This window comes from Aythya marila (assembly GCF_965140915.1).
Source record: "Aythya marila genome assembly, chromosome: 27".
Taxonomy (NCBI): domain Eukaryota; kingdom Metazoa; phylum Chordata; class Aves; order Anseriformes; family Anatidae; genus Aythya; species Aythya marila.
The window spans coordinates 4,189,392-4,208,762 of record NC_139068.1 but is presented as its reverse complement, the minus strand read 5'-3'; the positions used below and the strand labels follow the sequence as shown (position 1 = coordinate 4,208,762).

The window sequence follows — 19,371 nt, the reverse complement described above, 5'->3', positions numbered from 1 at the left end:
TCGAAATGGCAAAGGAAGATTTTGGAGTAACAGGCTTGCTTTCTCAATATGAAACACTGTAAAAATGAAAACACCAACATTTTACAGATTGATGCTCCAGGTTTGCTTCTAACTTATCACAAGCTCCTGAAAATTGCTCTTAAACTGATACAGGAAACCTTTCCTGCAAGCTCTAATTTTTTCCAGTATTAAGTTTTCAAAATACTGTCTCTAGTTGTCGTGGTTTAACCCGACCGGCAGCTAAACACCACGCAGCCGTTCGCTCACCCTCCCCCCTCCCTCTCTGGGACGGGGGAGAGAAATGGAAAGTGAAGCCCGTGAGTTGAGATAAAGACAGTTTAATAAGACAGGGAAAAAAAAATAACAAAAATAATAATAACAATAATAATAATGATGATACAATGGTGACAATACGAAAGTAATAATAGTATGTACAAACAAGTGATGCACAATGCAATTGCTCACCACCCGCTGACCGATGCCCAGCCTAACCCCGAGCAGTCCGGCCCCCTCCCCCCGGCTAGCCACCCCTATATATTGTTTAGCATGACGTCAGATGGTATGGAATACCCCTTTGGCTAGTTTGGGTCACCTGTCCTGGGTCTGTCCCCTCCCAGCTCTTACTGCACCCCCCAGCCTGCCCGTTGGCAGGACAGAGCAAAGGCTGGGATGTCCTTGGCTTAGTATAAGCACTGCTCTGCAACAATTAAAGCATCGGGGTGTTATCAGCACTCTTCTCATTCTAAGCCAAAACACAGCATTCCACCAGCTACTAGGAAGAAAATTAATTCTGTGCTAACTGAAACCAGGACACTAGTTTATTTCAATCTTTATTTCCTTGTAGTAAGCTCTTAAAAAATACTACAATTGAGAAAAAAACTCTCGACCAGAAGAATTTGTCTCAAATGGTAGTGGCTGTTTCTTTTTTCTTTTATTTCTGTCTTGAAGATACCAGCCTCCCTTGCCTTCCTCTTACAGTGAAAAAATATTTGTACAGGTGAGGCCTATACCATACGGAGAGTACTGTGTGTACTGTTCTACGGTGCCAGGGTCACAATGTTTTCTTGATGCAAGAGCATCAACATAACTGCCACTGAGCGAGAACATTTGTGCATACAAAAAGGGGAGCAAACATTGCGACTGCATGCAAGTTCAGCCCTTCTTCTAAACTGAAGATGACTGCAAAAACAAACATTGATCTGGGAAGAAGGTGAGCCTGAGAATAATTTTACCTGTCGACACTCTCTGAATCCAAGCCAGGCTAGCAACTCAATAGCAGCGTTCTTTTCCTACACCCTACAGCTGTATATGTACACAACCTCGTAATTAAATATCCTGTTGGCAGCAAGATCCTAGTTCAGTACAGTAAAGCTGTAAAAAAAAATTTAAGACTTCAACTAAGCGTTATTTATATTCCTATTGAGTAAATGCCTTTTACAGGAGTCATAACGTTTGCCACAACCACATTAAAAAGAGAAGACTATCTATCTGAAACTTGTTCAGAGCTCAGTGTAAACTGCTATCTTTATCTCTGTTCTTTCCTCAGTAGGCACTATCAACTAATTAGAAAAAGGAACCAAGTATCCAAACACAGAAAATGCTCCCCGTGGTTTCACTGAATGCACTGACTGCACAAGAAAGGTGCAAGGGTAGGCCCTTGGACAGCCTCCTTCAGGATGTGACAGGTGGTAAGAATTGATTACAGACATTCATCACACCATTCGAGCCTTTCAACTATGCTTGTGGCAGTTTTTTACAAAATCATTTTAGTTTTGGGAAAATTCTAATAAAGAGAATCATACTGATGAATATAAAACAAACTACAATTAACATTATCCATAATAGCCAGTTGACTGATTTCTTTGCATGCTGTTCGAGGCGGTCGGATTCATCCTTGAGCTTCTCAAAGTTCTGGTCTGCCATCCTGAGAGAATGCGATAGTGTCTGGGAGGCAAAGAGAATAAATGGTGTATCAGGTGACGTACACAGGCAATAAAATGCACTAAGCTTGCCCAGGATTTAGATGAAATGCTGCTGGCAAACCTGAATGGTGAGAACTCTTATCATGTGGGAATGACTGTACTACCTGTGACTGAGTTGTAAAAACAAGGTCCTTAACAAATGGATTTAATTTACTTTAAATTGTTCCGGTTTTCAAAGTCAAGTACCAGCAGTTCCAAATATGATATCATTTACGGAAGCTTACCAGCTCCTGCAGTCAAAACCCTTTCAGTTTCAGGCATTCCAATTTGAAAGTTCTCACCACTGCTTCTTACAACACAGAAAAGGTTCAGTTACACTACAGAAGCAGACATACTGCCTGCGAATCTCCCCACTCTAATCTAATCTGGAAGCAAGTTACAGCTATTGTTTTTACTATAGCTGCAGTTTAACCTTCTAGGTTGCAAAAATGAGTTTAGCACCGTAATGTGCGCTACCTGGTTATCTTGTTTTATCACGTTCTGTGCAGCCAGAGTGTTGTTTTTGAGACTGCGAGCCAAACTTAGCATTTCTTCAGCTAACTTCTCCTGCATGTCCTGGTGGTGCTGTAACACAGCATCCAGCTCAATTGCTGACTGCTTCTCATCAGACACAAGGCCTCTGCAAGAGCACAAGGAAAAACAGATCGGAATTTGTACTTTCTTGTGGGTTGTTCTCCCAGTGTTTCCCCAGACTCCGCAACTCTGACAAGACAACAAGAACACGTAAATCAGATGGTCATTATATTTAGGTTTCTACCAACAGGCACTTCACCCAAACAGCAGTGTGTCTGTGATTTAAAAGTCATTGGCAAAGCAGTTCCCAAAGCACCAAGTATCAGAATGAGAAATTTTGACTTACTTCCGCTTCCTTACGTTCAACTCTTCAGAATCTGGAAAACAAGTAAAATTTGTGTTTTGGCATACTATAAAATCCCATGTAATCATCGGCTGAAGAAACAAGTTATCTGTGAGGGATTTTCAGATGTTCAAAGATTTAATCCCACTTGACCCTCTATGCCAGGGAATATGGATTTCAAATGCCTACCTGCTTTCCACAGGGAAAAGAGAACTCATAAGATCACAAGTTTGGTTGAGAGAGGAAAAAAAACACAGATGAATCATATCCCTGAGGGCATGGTTTAAGCCCGTGTGTTCTTTTTCTTGGTGTTCTCTTTCAGGACACGTTAGATTGGCCTAGTTCCAGCCACTGTAACAGTAGCTATGGAAACCACAAATTAATTCCTACCGGTTCCCTAGATGAATAACATGGCTGTATGTGTCAGAGGAATTAAACACCACCTACTCTGAGCTGCTATGGTCATGTGATTTATGTAGACCAGAAGAGAACAGGGGCAACAGTAAACATAAACTGTTCTTTCTAATGCTACAATTCTTTCCCTGTAAGACTCAGGTCAACTAAAGTTAGAGAGAACAAGAGATTAAACTTACCACTGATAGCCAAGGGATCCTAGAAAGCAGAAAGAGAAACAAAACACAGATTACAGTGGGCAAGTAAAAATGCTTGTAATGTATTCAAAGACCTCCAGGGGCAGCACAGTGCCTGTGCCCGAACCTAAAAAAAAATAGTGACTCCCCACCCAGCCTAGGACACACTGGAGGCACAGCCACCAAAGGCAGCTGAATGCAACAAGAAAATCTATAACCTGACAGTAAAGAAGCAGCAGCACCAAAACATACTGTACCAAGCAGCTCACTCCTCATCTTGCCTGTGCAACGAGCTTTTGTCTGCAGATGAACTGTTTTGGTAGCTGGGGTTCTCTCTTTGGTCGTTGTTGGTGTGCGTCCAGGGGCCAAGAACTGATTTGCCAGCGCCTTTTCAGTTGATGAACTCTATAATTAAGAAGAAACAACGAAAAAAAGTCACAAACATCACATCCTGCAGTGTGAGGCCACCTGGATATGCGACCAACATATTGAGGAAGCATTTCCACAGCTGCTTCACACAAAACAGTGAAGTCAATGTGAACAACAGCACTGACAGTATCAGCTTATTGGCATTTCGTAGCTCTCCAGATCCACACAGTACTGTACAAGAGGAATGAGGCCTAACAAACAGTACCTGCCCCTAGATTTCACATCAGAGAAGCAGGGAAAATATTGGCAAGATGCATTCTATGTTTTTTGAAAAGTCAGAAAGAAGTTTCAGGATTCATACAATACCACCTTTTAACAAAATACAATATATTAATTCATATTTTATCAGGGACTACCTGATCAGATCTTAAACAAGTGTTATTTTGAGACATAAGATGAAAAGAAACATAGAAACAAGGCAACAAGGAACAAATAGGTGGATAATACTTCTAAAGTCTTTTCAAGCTGAACTAATATATCTTACCAATTTTTCAGCTTCTAAAAGTCCCTTTAGAAAGTCCACTTTGCGAGAGTATTCATTCAGCAGTTCTGGGGCAGGCTTACTATTGGAATTGAAAAAAAAAAAAACAGTGAACCAATGATAATCAGTAAGCCTCAGTGTTTTCTATTACTTAAGATAACTTTTCAGATTAAACAAACCAGCACATGGTTCTTCAAAGAATAAATAGCCCCAAGCTGGGAACACTCCTACAACCCCCTACGAGTCACCTTTTCCAAGGCACTGTGGATGCTGCTGGCTCAAGCCCACAGCACGCCCAGAGGTGCATGGACACTGTGTGAGGCTGAGACCTGATAATCTTTGAGGTACGTTCCAATCCTTCTATGATTCTACAAAGGAAATGTCTGCAACCATGACAGAGCTGCACAGCTCCTTGTGGTGCTGGGTTGTGCCTGCTGTCCACACACAGTTTCCCCTTAACAGACAGGTATCTCCACAGGGAAGTGTACATATTCCTGGTGCTTGGGGGCTATGTTTGGCTTATAGGTAACAGACTGCTGGCAATACCGGTCACTCAGGTCTTCAAAGTGCATCTCACCTGGACTGCTTCTTCAGCTCTCGGAGCATGTCTTCAAGAGCAGCCACGTACTGCAGAGAAAAAGTTTTTTAATCGTCAGCAATAATGAAATACATTCTGCCTGGCAGAGGCTGCAACACGGCTAAGAGGAAGGCTTAAGTTTTAATGCTATAAAACACCCGCTACCTCAGCTTATTTCGAGTATTACTGCGGGACGAGGGGCTCCCGGGCCGCCCACTTTTCCCGGCCGGCCTCGTCCCGCGGCTCGCTGCCCCTGGACGGCCGGCCCGCGCCTCACCTTCTCCAGCCGCCACTCCTCGGGGTCTCGCCGCTCTGCCGCCAGCGCCTCGCAGCGGCTCAAGAGCCGCATCAGGTTCAGCTCCAGCCGCGTCGCCGCCATGGCGGACCGGGGCCACCGGAAAGCGCCTCAGCGCCGCTCCCCGGAAGACGGGCGCCATCTTAGGGCGGGGCGGGAGGAGGCGCCATTTTAAGGCGGGGCGCGGGGCGGGGCGGCAAGTTGGAGAGATCTCTGCATGTTTTTATTAAAAAAATAAAAAATAAAAAATCCCACATCTAAACCAAAAAATGTTCCCCACGCAACCACACAAGCCCCTGCTGCTCGGACCTAGTAGGGTGGCATCGAGACAGCGTCCACAGTAGTGCTTTTCCCTCACTACTCTGACCTTTGAGAAGCAGCACCCAGCATCACGGACTTCAGACCAATTCCACAACTCTGTGTATGGCACTCTGCTTTAAAGCCTTTTACACGTTACTGCGCTTTGCCCTGAGGGATTTCACCACACAGATACGAATTGTGAGGGGCTGAGTTATCTGCACAGCATAAGCTCTATGCTGGACTGTGAATTTGGCTCAAAGGGCACCAAAACACTTCATGATGACACCAGTTTTGCCATTTGTGCTTCCACTGTGTGGAGAGCTTTCCCCAATATGATTTTAAGTGCTAAGAAAAAGCAATTCAAAGCAGTGGCTTCCCATCTAAGAATTTGTTCACTAAGCAAGGCAGGTACCGGCAAAAGAACAATGATGAACTAACACGTATTTTTAAAAAGTGCAATGTATTAATAAACATTTTTATACATTTTGGTCTCCGTTAAGGCTATTACAACATTAACCGTTTTGTAAACCACACAAAGTTGTCATAAAAACATAAAAAATTAAGGCAACACACATTGACGCAAAGTCACTGTTGGTCCCATTAGAGTCCATTGTAAGGCAAATGGAAAAAGGCACGGCAGCAGAATCAGGGGACATTATTTTTTTTCCTGTACACTCAATCCATGTATCTGACTCAACATAAGTTTTACGTTCTACTTCCTTGCAGGGTTTTAATTTAAAGTGAAGCATATTTATTTTAAACAACCTTGCTTAACCCTTACAGTACTGCATGTTTCCAGGCTGTCTCCCCAGCAGCCACTTAAAAGAACATGAAAAGTCCACAGACTCCAAAGGGTTAAAAACAAAGCTGCAGTCAACTTTTGAAAATTCAGACAGCTTAAGTATTTCATTCATCTGTACAGGGAATGTGGGAGTAAGGGTCCGAAAACCTCCGTTTTACTTTTGCTGTTGGTTCATATTCGTTCAAAAGTTCCTGAGCGTGGGCCACGGCAGACCCTTGTGCAATGTATACAGAGTGGATTTTATCAGTTCGCCTTGCTGGCTGCTCCCTTCGTTTCACCACTATTTGAGACTCTTCATTAGCTGAAATCCGTCCCTGAGATTCTGTACATTTGAAAATCCCAGGAGGAAGCTTTATATTTGCTGTTGGCATCACTGGAGTTCGACGGGGCACTTTAATCTTGGACAGCGTTAAAGATAATCTGCGTCTTGAAGCCAGGGATGCAGAGGAAGAGCTTGAATAGGTTTGCAAAAGAGAAGGCACTTTGCAAATGTCTTTGGCAGGCATAGTGGAGCTCTGAGCACGGCAATGTAATCCAGAAAGTGTAATTCCTTTAAAGAAAAAAATACACTGAAAGCATAAAAATGTAATTCGATATAAGCAGCTGTGACCAGACAACATCTGGTCACCTGGCTGGCTGTATGCAGTGAAATATGAAGAATAAAAAAAGCACACACTACCTTAATACTGACCTTCGGTATCCATCCGTCCTGTTCTCTCGTCTAGCAGGCTCTCTGTGCTTGCTGAGGTCTCAGAGTCTACATTTTCCTCATCAGAGCCTCGCTGATCAAGCTCAGGTAACCGGTAAGTTATATCTTCCCTACATCAAAAGAGAGACCATAGCACTCTAGAAATAATGTCTCCGATAGTTAATTTTTTTTTTTTTTTAAATTAAGCAGTACGTATTTCAGAGGTAAACCATCCTGAATAGAGTCATTAAATAATAATTTTCTTGTCTAATCCTTTACATTTTCCTTTTCACCTTCATAAAGGCCTATATAACATAATTAACTAGATCATTCAGAGACATGGTTTAATGGGTGACATTGGTGGCAGGAGATGGTTGGACCAGAAGATCTTGAAGGTCTCTTCCAACCTTAATGATTCTATGAGAAAAGTATACTGCTTTGCTGTCTGTATTAACTCCAACTGCAAAAGGGCATGACCTACAGAGATGGAGGGTTTTCAAAGCTGTTACTTACTTTTCTTCTTTAATCGACTGTAAGCGATCAATGAGAATCTCCTTTTCTCGGTTATCAGCTTCAGAAACCTCCTCTTCTTCATTCAGTGAGTCCAGTTCTGAGTTGCTACTGTCATTTCCTTTAACCTGTGGGCTTTTACTCTGCAAGGCAGTTTTATGAATTGGTCATAAGAAGCTACCCAAGTTCTAACTGTCTGCTAGTTCCAAGGTGGAAGACAAATGAGTAGGACAAATGAAAGGCTCATGGAATTGAAGAGCTGTTAGTTACTCATACAAGTGTTTCAAAAGGTAATAGTTTTTCTATTCACCTGATTTCTGTGTGTTACCTTTTTTGAAGCATGGTAGTTTGATTTGCCAAACTAACCTTACTTTTAGCAGTTAATTATAAGCCAAATTATTACATCCAATACAAGTTACATTCAGAATGCCTATAAAATACCAGAGCCAAGGCAGAATGGGTCAGCAGCACTGCATGCAGTCATGGGAGAAAGTTGGACCAACACATGCAATCTCCATTGTTCAAGAGTTTTTTAAAACCAAGTTACAACACATGTAGAAAGTTTAGTCATGCAATAGTACCATAAGAAAAAAAAAAAACACATGCACTCTGAACATAGGTAATGTACATACCAGCATCCCCTCATAAGGGGAAGAAAACCCAAGTTTTACAGGCCAGAGCTAGAGAGAGATAAAGACCAAATTCACTATAATGTGACTTCTGAGCAGTCAGAGGTGGTGGTGGTATTTGCTTTTTTGAAACAGTACAATAAAAATAAAGCATATTTGCCCTAATAGAATGCAGCATACTTTTTGTCCACTCCATCTCTGGAGTGAAGGAACTCCTCTGCCATGCAACAGACTCTGCAATCTTAATTCTATTGATTTAATTATATGGAAATAGATTTAGACCACTATAAGAACAGACCCCCACTCCCACATCCTTTAATTATCAGACTCCAGTACAGCTGTGTATTTAGCAGCCACCTACAGTTTTGGGCAAATGCAAATCCCTTTTCTTCTCTTCTCACAATTAGTCTTTGACTTACCAAAGAGGGTGGACAGGAAAAATAAGCAGCACATCCCCTCCCAAAGAATTAGTGGGATGCTTTCTGCTGGATGGTGTGGTTCTGTGGTTTATTTCAAAAACTTACCGTATTCTGCCGAAGCAATGAGAGTCGTCGAAAAGCAATGCTTTCAGCTGCTTCCAGCTGATTTATTTCATCCATTTTTATCTTGTACTTCCTTATCTGTTCCTTTATCAGCATCTCTACACACCTGGACAAAAGGGAAAGAGTTTATTGAGCAGTCTCATGCTATAAAAGCTCTGGGGACAACCATGGTGGGATGAGATGCCTCTCCTGTCTTGGGGATGTTTCTCACACACAGTCTGCAGTCAGGCTCTCCCAGTGGTGCTTTACAAGGGGCAGCACCGCATGATAGCAGGATGAAGAGTCCACCCACCACAGCAAGCAAAACAGGACACAGAGCGTTGCACGTAACAGCACATGCTCTTCCTGGAATAACTAGAATGCTGACTCCACACAACAGTGGCAAGTAAGCAGCCATAGTGATGTCTGTAAACTGCTTCTGTTTTCTCTGCATGATTTCCCTGTGCTGGTACAGATTCTAAGATACAAAATGATCCTGCAGCTGCCTTTTTCCACCTCTAAGCCCCTATAGGTAAGTTACAAAAAGCTGTAATTTTCCACACTGTTTTCATTGGAGGCCAGATATGCAGTGAGTCTTCAGAGAGCCAGAGCTGCTAGAGGGTGAGGAGAACAAAAAGGATCAAGGCCAGAACCTTCTTCAATTCAATGAAAACTTAGAAGGGGGTTTCCAAATAACAACTCAGAAGGGGGTTTCCAAGTATACAGGAGTCAGTTTATACAAGTCATAACAAACAGTAGGGTATCTCAGCACGATGTATATGCTTAGCGTACAGTCCCTGACAAAATATTATGCTGATGTAAGATAGAAACCTAATTTATAAGACTTATACATCAGTGAATTTAAAAGTCCTGGAAAAAATTAGTTGGAACATTTTCTAACATGAGTATCTGATATAAACACAGATTATGAAAGTTAAGACTGAACCACAGTTCCTCATGTTTTTGTCAGTTAGAAGAGTTATGCTACAGTGAAGTTTTGTCTCTTTCATAATACTAGGCAAATAACTAATCCTATTAACAAACATCCTATTTTATTCTTTGTAAATTTGAGACAGTTGGAAGGACTCAGACAAAGACATACAAATCGTCAGCACTAGCAGAGCCAGTATACAGTAACTTAGAATCCTCAGTTTCTCAGCTTGATATGAATAAAGTTGTAACAAACTCAGGTGTCAGTAGTAGCCTTTCACCATATTTTGAAGGCCTACTTTGCAGCAGACTGCTAAAACTTACATGGTTGTTTTTGAAACATCTTTCATGCTGGTTAAAGGGTCTGAGGTATCAGGACAACGCAAGAGGCACGGGGCAAAAACAATGGCCAAGGCATTGGGTGACATACGGTTGACATCTTCTATCAGAGCCACTCTGAAATGCAATGTTTAGAAAAAAAATTAAGCAAAGCTTGCTAGAATATCAGCCATCTGGTCAAACTTTGCCAGAGTTTGCTAGTTCCCTAATACAGATATAAGGAGGCTCCTCGGGTACTGAGTACATACAACAGTACAAATAAGTGTTTTTAAATTGATGTCACACCTACTAAATAGAGAAGGTTTCATGCATAAGAAAAAGGAACAGAAAGCCACTAAGGTTAAGCATGTGTCTGTTTTTAAGCAGAACTATCAACTTCAATTCTTTCATTTTTAAACCAGCAATACAACCTCTACACCAACACACTCAAGGGGGCTAGGCTTTTAGAAGGCTAAGAACTCAAACGAGTCACATGGAGTTTTCCAACTGAAATAATTAAACTCATTACTTGACTAGATGGAAGATGAGTCGTTCCAAGGTGTTGTGATTTGCTTGTGGAAGCTGTTCAAGGACGCTGTAAATGGCACAGAGTTGCTCCTGTTTTTCTGGTAGTTCTGCACAAGGGGAGAAAGCACAAAATTAATTGCTGTGCAACACTAGTGGAAAGGAGCCAAGCGCCTTCTGATACCGTCTCAAACATTCTGCAATAGATAAGAGTTAAATTTCTTAGATATCATTTCACTTACTAATTGGTGTAACTGAATGTTAAAATAGCCTTGATGGCACTGCAATTTATCTACTTTTTCAGATGCTGTTGTTATTGTTAGCAATCATGAGATGATGCACCATGATCTCCAACAATATTGAAGATGCCTTACTGCCACTGAAGGTAAATGAATCTAAGGGAGGCCTATCTAGATCTAGTCCAGAACATCAAGGAGAACAAAAAAAACTAAGACTCTTGCTGTTTTTTGAAAAATAGATTGTATAGTGACATTCAACTACAAAAAAGGGAATTCTGAAGCAAGGGCATGTAAGCTAGAGGACAAATGCCCTGAAAAATCCCCCCCCCTTTTTTTTTTTTTTTTTTTTTTCAAACATGAAATGTTTAAAATCATTGCTGTAAATCAACTGGAAGAAAGCTGTTCAGCCAACAAGAGCATCTTAGAGATTATTTTACCAAGTAAATACTGAGATAAAGGAAAAAAAGAACATTGCTTCAGGCATTTCTATAACCTACCTACAGCACGAAGAAAATCATTGTACTGTGCCGAGGTCATTAGCGGATCCGGTAATTCCCGAAGCCATTGCTTAAGGATGCCCGTAATAGTGTGAATAGGGTAATTCTCCAGTTTCACTGAGTTTGGATCTGAAAAGAAATGTCTTTATTTAATGTAGTTCGTTTCTCTGATGCATACAATGGGCAACTGAGTGGTAACTCAGACAGAAAAAAAAAGAAAAAGTCTGCTGATAGGCACTTATATGTTAGAGTAGCTTTTGCCAGCCAGAAAAAGGAATATAAATTCTATGTTGAAAATATGCCCACCAAAAAGCTGTTTTTAAAACACTTAAGTGGCAGATGCTTTCAGAATAGAAAAGAATTAAAGAGAAAACTGGCATGCAAGGAAGTCAAGCGTGGACAACATTGCCAGACCTGCTTGCAACAACTGCTTCAGTTCCTTCATGCGATTTGCTGATCCTGATTTCCTGTAAATGCCTTCTGTGTAGAGGCCATGCATCTCCACATACTCCAGCAACTTCTCCATGACAACGGGGACTGAATTTCTCTCACTGGTCAGAGAACTCACACATACTCCAAAGTGACGTGGTTCTGTATCCTGTTCATTCTGGAATTGATGCAGATCGAGCACTGTGAATGCCTGTTCCCAAAGCTACAGAACTCTATTATTTCACGTTATAATTAACCTACGTGTCCAGAAAGCAAAAGCTGAATGCTTTATTCTATCTTCCTACAAGCTTTAGTAAGGAAATATACCTTAGGATCAAAGGCAAGCAGTAAAGAAACCGTATGGTACACTGATGGATTTTTTATTTTAAACAGTTTGCCTAACACAGCACACACTCTAAAGGAGTTGTTTAGAAATTAGCTCAATTATCACCTTTTAAGAAGAACGTTCCATTTCTACAACTGCTGGGCCTGGCTTTGACTATATGCAAACATGGAAAGGAACTTAACTTTTATTAAAAAGTTTACTCAGTTTCTGGACATCTGATTTTCATTTGCTGAGCAATAAAGACAGTATTTTGCATGCATCACTTGCGGTATCATGGTATAGCACTCCAGATCTATAGTTCTTACCTTTTTCCCACAGGATGTACAGCTGCTCTGGATTTTGGACATGCACTTCTTGTGACAAATCAACTTGCAAACTGCAGAGAATAGCAATTGTTACAAACATTCCAAATTATGTTACAGTGCTAAGTACCTTGTTTTATTCTCGTTATATAACCTGCACATACTGCTCAGTAAGATTCAATCTGTATTGGCCAAAGTTATAAGGAAACTATGCTTTCATAGAATCATTTGGGTTGCAAAAAACCTTCAGCATCATCAAGTCCAACCATCAGCCCAACCTGCTGAGTCCAATAACTAAACCACGCCCCTTAGTTCCATGCCCACACCTCTCTTACATACCTCTGGAGACAGGGACTCCACCACTTCTCAGGGCAGCCTGTTCTAATGCTTGACCACCCTCTCTGTGAAGAAATTCTTCCCAATATCCAATCTAAACTTCCCCTGGTGCAACCTGAGACTGATGATTTTGTAAAGCACGTGGTAAGAATGAGGTTTTTTTCCACTTACCACTGCAGAGACAGGCCTTTTCCATGGGCCAGATGTAGGATGAGCAGTGTTCACATGACTGCCGAATGCTCACTTGGTAGTTTGTGAATACATGGCCATTATGTTCTTCAATCTGGTGGGAGATAAGGAAACTAATGAAAACATCCCTGCTTCCTCCCCCCTGCCTTTTTTTTTTTTTTTTTTTTTAATTTAAACAAAGCAAACAAAACAAAACAAACAAAAAACCCAAACCTACATACCCTATCTTAGATTTTCTACTTTTCTTTTTGCAAATACAGCTGATGGCTTTGACCTTGAAACCAAATTTAACCCTAGCCTAAGGAAGCTGGGTTTGCTGGGTCATTTTGTAACTGACCTCCTGCCTTTGTTAAAGTTCAGCAGCACAATACTTTATCCAACTGCTAAAATATTAATAACAAACTATAGCTAGCTTTATACACGTACAGTTCCATGACTGAGAAAGATGCTATGGACAATCAAGATGCTAGAGTACCACTGATCCCTGCCCTGCATAAGCAAGATCTTTGATTTTTGGAAACACTTTCAGAATTTTTAAGAGTTTTATACTGTGTCATCCTTTCATATACGAGTTAAGTGATTTATTCAGCAAAGAGAAACAGAACTTCTGTACAAATGTCAAGCTCTTTAAAGAGTGTTTCCACTGTGTTCTTTCAGTACAGCTGAGGACTCAGAACATCGAAAAAGAGAAGTACTTACTGAACGATCTTGTTTTCGTTTCTTCTTCTGGGCTTTGGTTTGCTGCAGTGAAGTACAGAACTGATGTTAGCCTTTGAAATCCAGAAATTTCATTCCTTTTTTTCCCTATTCAGTTTACCAGATTCCACTCCACCTCCAGGTATTAGACACCGCACTGCAGCTTCAACTTGTATGAGGCTTGTCTGAGCTCATGCTGACTGTGAACTTCCTAAAAGTCAGTTGAGCTCATAGCCTGATGAGGAGGCAATTTCACCTCCAAAATCTTCAGAGAACACTTAAGTTTTCACCAAATAAAATGCAAGAACATTTTAAGATTTTGAAAATATTAAGAGCAAGTCAAATAATGAACAGCTCCATAATAATGTATCAGCATTCAACATTTGTAATGCATATGATTAGTGTATGGAAAACATTTCCCAAATAATGAAGGATGAAGTCATCGAAAAGCTTTCTGAGGTAACACAGGTTCCTTACCCAAGGAGAGTAACATTGTTTATAGTCATCCCACAAGTCAGTTGCAGAGTGGGTTTTATACCTTGGGCTGTTCAGATTCCTCTTTTTTCGCATATCCTCTGATGAATTCATCCAGAAGGGATTGGAAAAGATTCAAAACCAGCTTGACTTCTTTCTCTTCCCTTTTTTTGGCCAGATTTGTAACTAGAAGCTGGTAATTTTCCACCAGATCCTTGTAGCCAACATGGATTTGCCCATTCTACAGATGAAAAAAATATTACTCAGAAGATAGCCTTTACAGATACTATTGATACAGTTACAGATTTGTAAGTGTTCAAGTTCAGAGGTGAGAAAGTCTACTTATGATTAAAGTAAAGTATAACAGCCCATGACAGAAACAAATTAGCATACTTCCCTACTACACTGTAGAAGGGCACTACTTGGCTGAGACAAGGCTGAGTTGGAAGAATATTGGAAAAGGTGTTGGCAACTCTCTTTGGTGATTAAATACAGCAACGTGAAGAGGCTGAGGACAGCAAAACCCAGGCATTCTAAGAATAAGTTACACCTGAATGAACAAAAGGAAAACTAAACAGTCTGCTTAAGACTACATCAGAACTGTCATATTCTTTTCTCAAGTTTAACATTCAGCTTTGAATTCTGTGCTAAGAATTGCTTTGTTACAGAACAGTAGGTAAAACGTTTAAACAGTACCCTCGATTAATTTATTAACTATCAATTTTTCACTTTACTGAGATTTACTACTTACAGGAGCAGAGTACATGGTCTTGATATTTCCTCTAAATTTCTCTGTGGCTTCAAAAAACAAACATTCAACACCAGACTTCTGGGAGCGCAAGTCATTGATCTGAAACACAAATATACCTGCATCAAGATTCATTACCTTAACACTGTTTTGTTCTTGTTTTACAGTTACCAGGCTGAATCATTTATGATTTATTCCAGTTACCTAAAACATCATTTCCTAATGCACTGTGATGATACAAAAATAGGAGTTAGGCTCTGAAGAACTCTCTACCTCCTTACAAGGAAGTTTGCAAACAAACAAAGGACTAACAAATGTCACCTGGATTTATTGTAATATAAAAAATGCAAAGGCTCAAAGGAAGGAATGGGAAGAATGAATTGAACAGACTCAATTCATTTAGGCTACCAAATCAATTCCCCTTTGCTTTAAATCATAACAGAATCTTGCACCTAGAAAAGTAATTGTAAAAAAATTCCACACGAACGATGAGCATAGACCTGAATTTTATCACAGTTGAGTGCATTTTACCTTGTTTAGAAGGAACTCATCAAGATGTTTCAGTTCATTGGCATTTGCAATCTCACGGACCATGGAAGCTCGCCAATTCTGAGACACACTTGAGATCTTGCTGATCTTAATAGTACGGTTCTTCTTTGTTTTACTGCTCTCCTTCACATGGCGCTCCCCTGCCTGGAGACGACTCGGCTGTCCAGAAGAAGCTGAGAAAGAAATTTTTATTCTAAGGCAAGAGAACTGAATTCTACGGTACTTGTTCTCTCAGTACCCATGCAAAACATTACAGAAAAGATATTAGCAAGATGGGGATCAAATCAAAGAAAATCACCTTCCGAAACCTTCTGTGATCCTCCTGTTTCTGGAAACAGGATACAAGATGTAAGAGAGAGTCCGTCACCTTCATCAATCACATCAGGATACTCCTTTGGAGTTTTCTTGTCTGGCTTTTTCCCCAAAAGTCTACGCAATGGACTTTTGAAAGCAGACCTGAACATAAAGCAAATGCAACCTTGTCACAACAGAAATTATTTCACAATAGAAATAACCTCTCTTGTGGATATTTACCCTAAGGCCAACCTACAGAAAAACTGAGCAGTAGAAAAGACAGTCTGAAAGCACATCTGGACATTATGATGTTTACTAGAACACTACTTTCTATATACATAGACTCAATAAATCCAAGACAACATTTCTGTCTCAAGGAAGTTCCCTGAGTTGCAGAATGCAAGAAGCTAGGAGAGTAGGCCAAAGGAAACAGACAATGAGTTTACTGTGTTCTTAAGCTTTTCCCCGGTGTCTTATTCCTAAATTGAGATGACAGTGCACTACCTGGACCTTTGATCTGAGTCTGTATGTTGCTTAAGTTAAAAAGAACTTGTTCAAAGACAAGTGTTATGCAAGAAGCAGAGAATCTGTTCCTCAGCAGTGTCAGATATCACATGTCAACATGAAGATCAAGTCAGCCAGCAACACAGCCACTCGTGTAGCTGATGTAAATACATCTCTCCACAGGCATGCTCTTGAGATGCACAATTCAAGTGCCAGGGGTAAGCTGCCTTTTTTCATTTTCTTAAGGATAGCCCATAGTCACACCCAGAGTACATACTTGGCATCTATTTGCTGACTTGCTGGCTGCATGGGAACAGCTGAATCTGTGGTAGGTAAGAGGTCACTGGGCTTCTTTTGCAAAGGAGATTTCTTGTTGCCTTTTTCTTCTTCTATCGTATCTGGTGATTGCTACAGTAGAGAGAAGAAGAAAGTCTAAACTACAAAATGATTGAAAGAGATTCTATAAGTGGTTTTAAAAAACAGAATGGTAGAAAAAGTTTGCCATTGCAAAATAAAACGCTTCAGTTAATAGATATTAGCTTACTAAAACAAGATCCAAGCATATTTTATGCTTTAAGAGTCTACTTGTTAAAAATTAAGTTTTTGAATTGTCCATTTGCTAGTGAGATTCTTTTACATAGATATCAAGCTAAATATCAACTTGAAAGGAATCGAGGTATACAGAACACACTATAGTAAATTATTCACAAATCTTTAAACTTCATAAATGAGGATAATTAAACATAAGTATGCATGATGGCAACAGTACCTGATTTATAGCAACAGACTGGGCCAACGTTGAGAGATCATTTAATGAAGATGAAGTCCCCTTCTTTCTGCAATGTTACAAGATTAGCTTCAGAACATGTGTTTTATTGAAGCCTGTAGCCTAATACTTATCAGATTTTACATAACCCCTACAACGTTATCTCTGAGAAAGAATCCTTATAAATGCTTGCAACTCACTTTTAAATGCAAAAATAAAGAAAAAGGGTATGTCAGATTTCCTGTCATAACAGAATGATCATGCTTACAAACTGTTTCTAGTGGACAAAATAGACATACAAATAAACTCCATACACTAATTCAACTGAAGCTCTGACTCTCTATCTCAATTTGTCAAGGCAGGCTTTGTATCTTTTGTTAGCTTCTGAAAACGTTCTACCCACACAGACTCAACTACAGAACTGGGGACTGGGGATGAAGCAGCACTTGTTCCTTGCTCTGTTTTCTCCCATAACATAGCCAGATGTACTGGATCATCAGTTCTCCACCTATTCTGAAATATTACAGATCGCTGTTTCCTGAAAAAGTCAAAATAACTTGGAAGCTGCCCTTACGCCAACGGATCCTGAGGAGACTGATCTGCACGTGTTCTTCCATCCAAAGACTGGCTCAGCATGTCATTCTGCCCAGCATCAGACTGCCTCTTTCCTTTCCACTTTTCTCTCTTGTACTTCAGTTTGCCTGGGTCATCCACGTATCTCTGGATATTGGAAGAAGTAGGACTATCCAGATCTTTGGTTGCCTTCTGAGCAAGACGTTTATTTTTATCTGCCCAACCTTCAGTTGGAGTTTGAGAGCTCCCAGTAGCAGAAAATGTGTTTTCAAGGTTCAGTGCAAGATTTGTTGGCCTTTCAGGACAGCTTTGGCTGCCTTTTAACAGGTTATTTTGGTTCCTTTCTGCTTCCACTCTATCAACTGTCTTATCTACTTTTCCTACTTCTGATGCAAGTGGTTGCTCAGGAATAGAACTACTTTCTTTTATCTCGCTTGAGGGTGGTGTGTCCAAAATGGCTTTTTCTTCATTTGGACTCTTTTCTTCCACACTACTTCCTTGAAGGAGAGCATCTTGTTCTGTGGATATTTTTGGGTCTGGAACAGTTTCCAGGGCCTCTTCAGAAGAGGTTTGTTCCTCATGGCACGTTAAAGCTGCTCCTTCAAAGGAAAGCAGGACATGCTTATTTTGTAACTCATTATGTTCCAGCCCCCTCTGCCGGCGGAATTCACGTTTCTCCCGGCTGTTCGTTACTTTCTCAGAGCCCTCTGTCACGTTCTTCTGAGGTAATGTGGCTTTTTCAGATGAGCTCAGGTTTTCAGCTTGCTCATTTGGAGCTTCGTCTTTGCCCCCAACAGCTTCTTCTGGCTCTGACTCATGTTTCACAGGCAATTGATCTGTTGCTGGTTCATTGCCTTCGTCCTTGCTCATATCATTCTCTCTGTCTAGAGCTTCATGCATTTTTCTCTGTTCTTCTTCAGCTTTTTGCTTTTCTATAGCCATTTTCTGAAATCTGTTAAGATGAAAATACATGTAGTTTAATGCACAGAAGTCAAGAAAAATACCCACCAGTTTAAACAGAGCCTAAAAAACAATATAGACTCCAAGTACAAATATATTTTCACAGTATTACAGCATGGAGGACTGGTTATTAGCACTCACATGCATCAATGCAGCTCAGCTGAATAATTCTCATGTACTAAGGACTTAACCAGGTTCCACATACCACTAGCCATTTGATCCTGACTGCAGGATCACATGGTAAACAACTAGACAGTTATTACCAGGTCAAGTATCACACACAACTGCACTTGGAGACATAGTCATATAATTAAGAGGTTAAAACACATGTTTTTATGTCATTCTGCTCCTCTTTCTTTACCTCTTACGCTGAAGATGCCCTCTCACCATGGCTTGCATGAGACAAATTCTCTTCTTCTGCTGAAGGTAATATTTGTGCTCTCTGTATCTTCGCCATACTGACTGAATATAAACAGCAGCATTATTCCTTTGCAGTGACCTCCTAACACAGCGGGAACGCCAGCAAGCCTAAGAAGGGATATTTCTGAAGTGAAGGAGGAGCACACCAAGGTGGGGAATGTTACTTGGGGTGGGGAGTTTGTTTCTTTTTAGGAAAAAGAGATTGACAATTCTCAAAGATACCTGTAAAACAATTGCTGCTTGCCGTGTTCGGAGAAAACGTCTCCTTTCTAAAACCATCCTGAGCCAGCTCTGAAGAAGAATGATTTTCCTGATCACTTCTTTGTGTAGTGTTTCCTGTAGTATCTGCCGTTCAGCCTCTTTCATAAAAACCTGCTCAGTTAAAGAAAAGCTCATCAACAAACAGCTAAGGTGTATTTCTGCAAGTTAAAAAATGAGAATGACTTAACTACTGAAGCAAACCTTAGCAGTTGACAGCAATTAGCACTTGCAAAAGTCTGTTTTTTTCTTTTTAAAGAAATCTCAGTGTTAGGACTGTAATATATAAACATGTACTTGCAGTATTCAAATCAGAGAACCCTTCTAAAATGAAAACATCACCCTTTTTGACAAATAC

General features: G+C 40.5%; 2 protein-coding genes across 10 annotated transcripts in view; both read right to left on the bottom strand.

The window, feature by feature from the left end:
* Positions 1–322: 322 nt before the first annotated feature.
* Positions 323–5,348, bottom strand: USE1 (unconventional SNARE in the ER 1). Its single transcript, XM_082780113.1, has 8 exons — positions 5,193–5,348; positions 4,916–4,965; positions 4,342–4,420; positions 3,681–3,833; positions 3,432–3,450; positions 2,842–2,872; positions 2,439–2,601; positions 323–1,944 (listed from the first exon to the last, which is right to left on the bottom strand). Exons 1-8 carry the CDS (start codon positions 5,292–5,294, stop codon positions 1,762–1,764), a joined length of 780 nt encoding a protein of 259 aa, XP_082636239.1. The 5' UTR covers positions 5,295–5,348; the 3' UTR covers positions 323–1,761.
* A 603-nt stretch (positions 5,349–5,951) lies between these two features.
* The window catches only part of MYO9B (myosin IXB), a 45,537-nt gene continuing 32,117 nt past the window's right edge, over positions 5,952–19,371 (bottom strand). For 6 of the 9 annotated variants that reach the window (XM_082780032.1, XM_082780037.1, XM_082780036.1 and 3 more), the window contains 21 exons: positions 18,978–19,127; positions 18,697–18,863; positions 17,377–18,327; positions 16,806–16,872; positions 16,314–16,444; positions 15,537–15,694; positions 15,221–15,411; positions 14,693–14,791; positions 14,006–14,182; positions 13,471–13,512; positions 12,754–12,865; positions 12,250–12,320; positions 11,584–11,776; positions 11,170–11,298; positions 10,438–10,543; positions 9,915–10,046; positions 8,664–8,787; positions 8,143–8,190; positions 7,514–7,653; positions 7,004–7,131; positions 5,952–6,862 (listed from right to left, as the gene is read on the bottom strand). In XM_082780032.1, coding sequence (XP_082636158.1) covers positions 6,417–6,862; positions 7,004–7,131; positions 7,514–7,653; positions 8,143–8,190; positions 8,664–8,787; positions 9,915–10,046; positions 10,438–10,543; positions 11,170–11,298; positions 11,584–11,776; positions 12,250–12,320; positions 12,754–12,865; positions 13,471–13,512; positions 14,006–14,182; positions 14,693–14,791; positions 15,221–15,411; positions 15,537–15,694; positions 16,314–16,444; positions 16,806–16,872; positions 17,377–18,327; positions 18,697–18,863; positions 18,978–19,127 — 3,762 coding nt within the window. In that variant the 3' untranslated portion in view covers positions 5,952–6,416. Of the gene's footprint in view, positions 6,863–6,991; positions 7,132–7,513; positions 7,654–8,142; positions 8,191–8,663; positions 8,788–9,914; positions 10,047–10,437; positions 10,544–11,169; positions 11,299–11,583; positions 11,777–12,249; positions 12,321–12,753; positions 12,866–13,470; positions 13,513–14,005; positions 14,183–14,692; positions 14,792–15,220; positions 15,412–15,536; positions 15,695–16,313; positions 16,445–16,805; positions 16,873–17,376; positions 18,328–18,696; positions 18,864–18,977; positions 19,128–19,371 lie in introns of all 9 variants that reach the window. The other 3 variants (XM_082780035.1, XM_082780038.1, XM_082780040.1) reach the window with 2 other exon arrangements.

Coding starts and splice junctions, on each gene's coding strand:
- USE1 (XM_082780113.1), bottom strand. CDS start 5,294: ATGGCGGCGACGCGGCTGGAGCTGAACCTGATGCGGCTCTTGAGCCGC. Junction 4,966..5,192: donor AGGAGTGGCGGCTGGAGAAG/GTGAGGCGCGGG, acceptor TTTTCTCTGCAG/TACGTGGCTGCTCTTGAAGA. Junction 4,421..4,915: donor GAGCTGAAGAAGCAGTCCAG/GTGAGATGCACT, acceptor CAATTCCAATAG/TAAGCCTGCCCCAGAACTGC.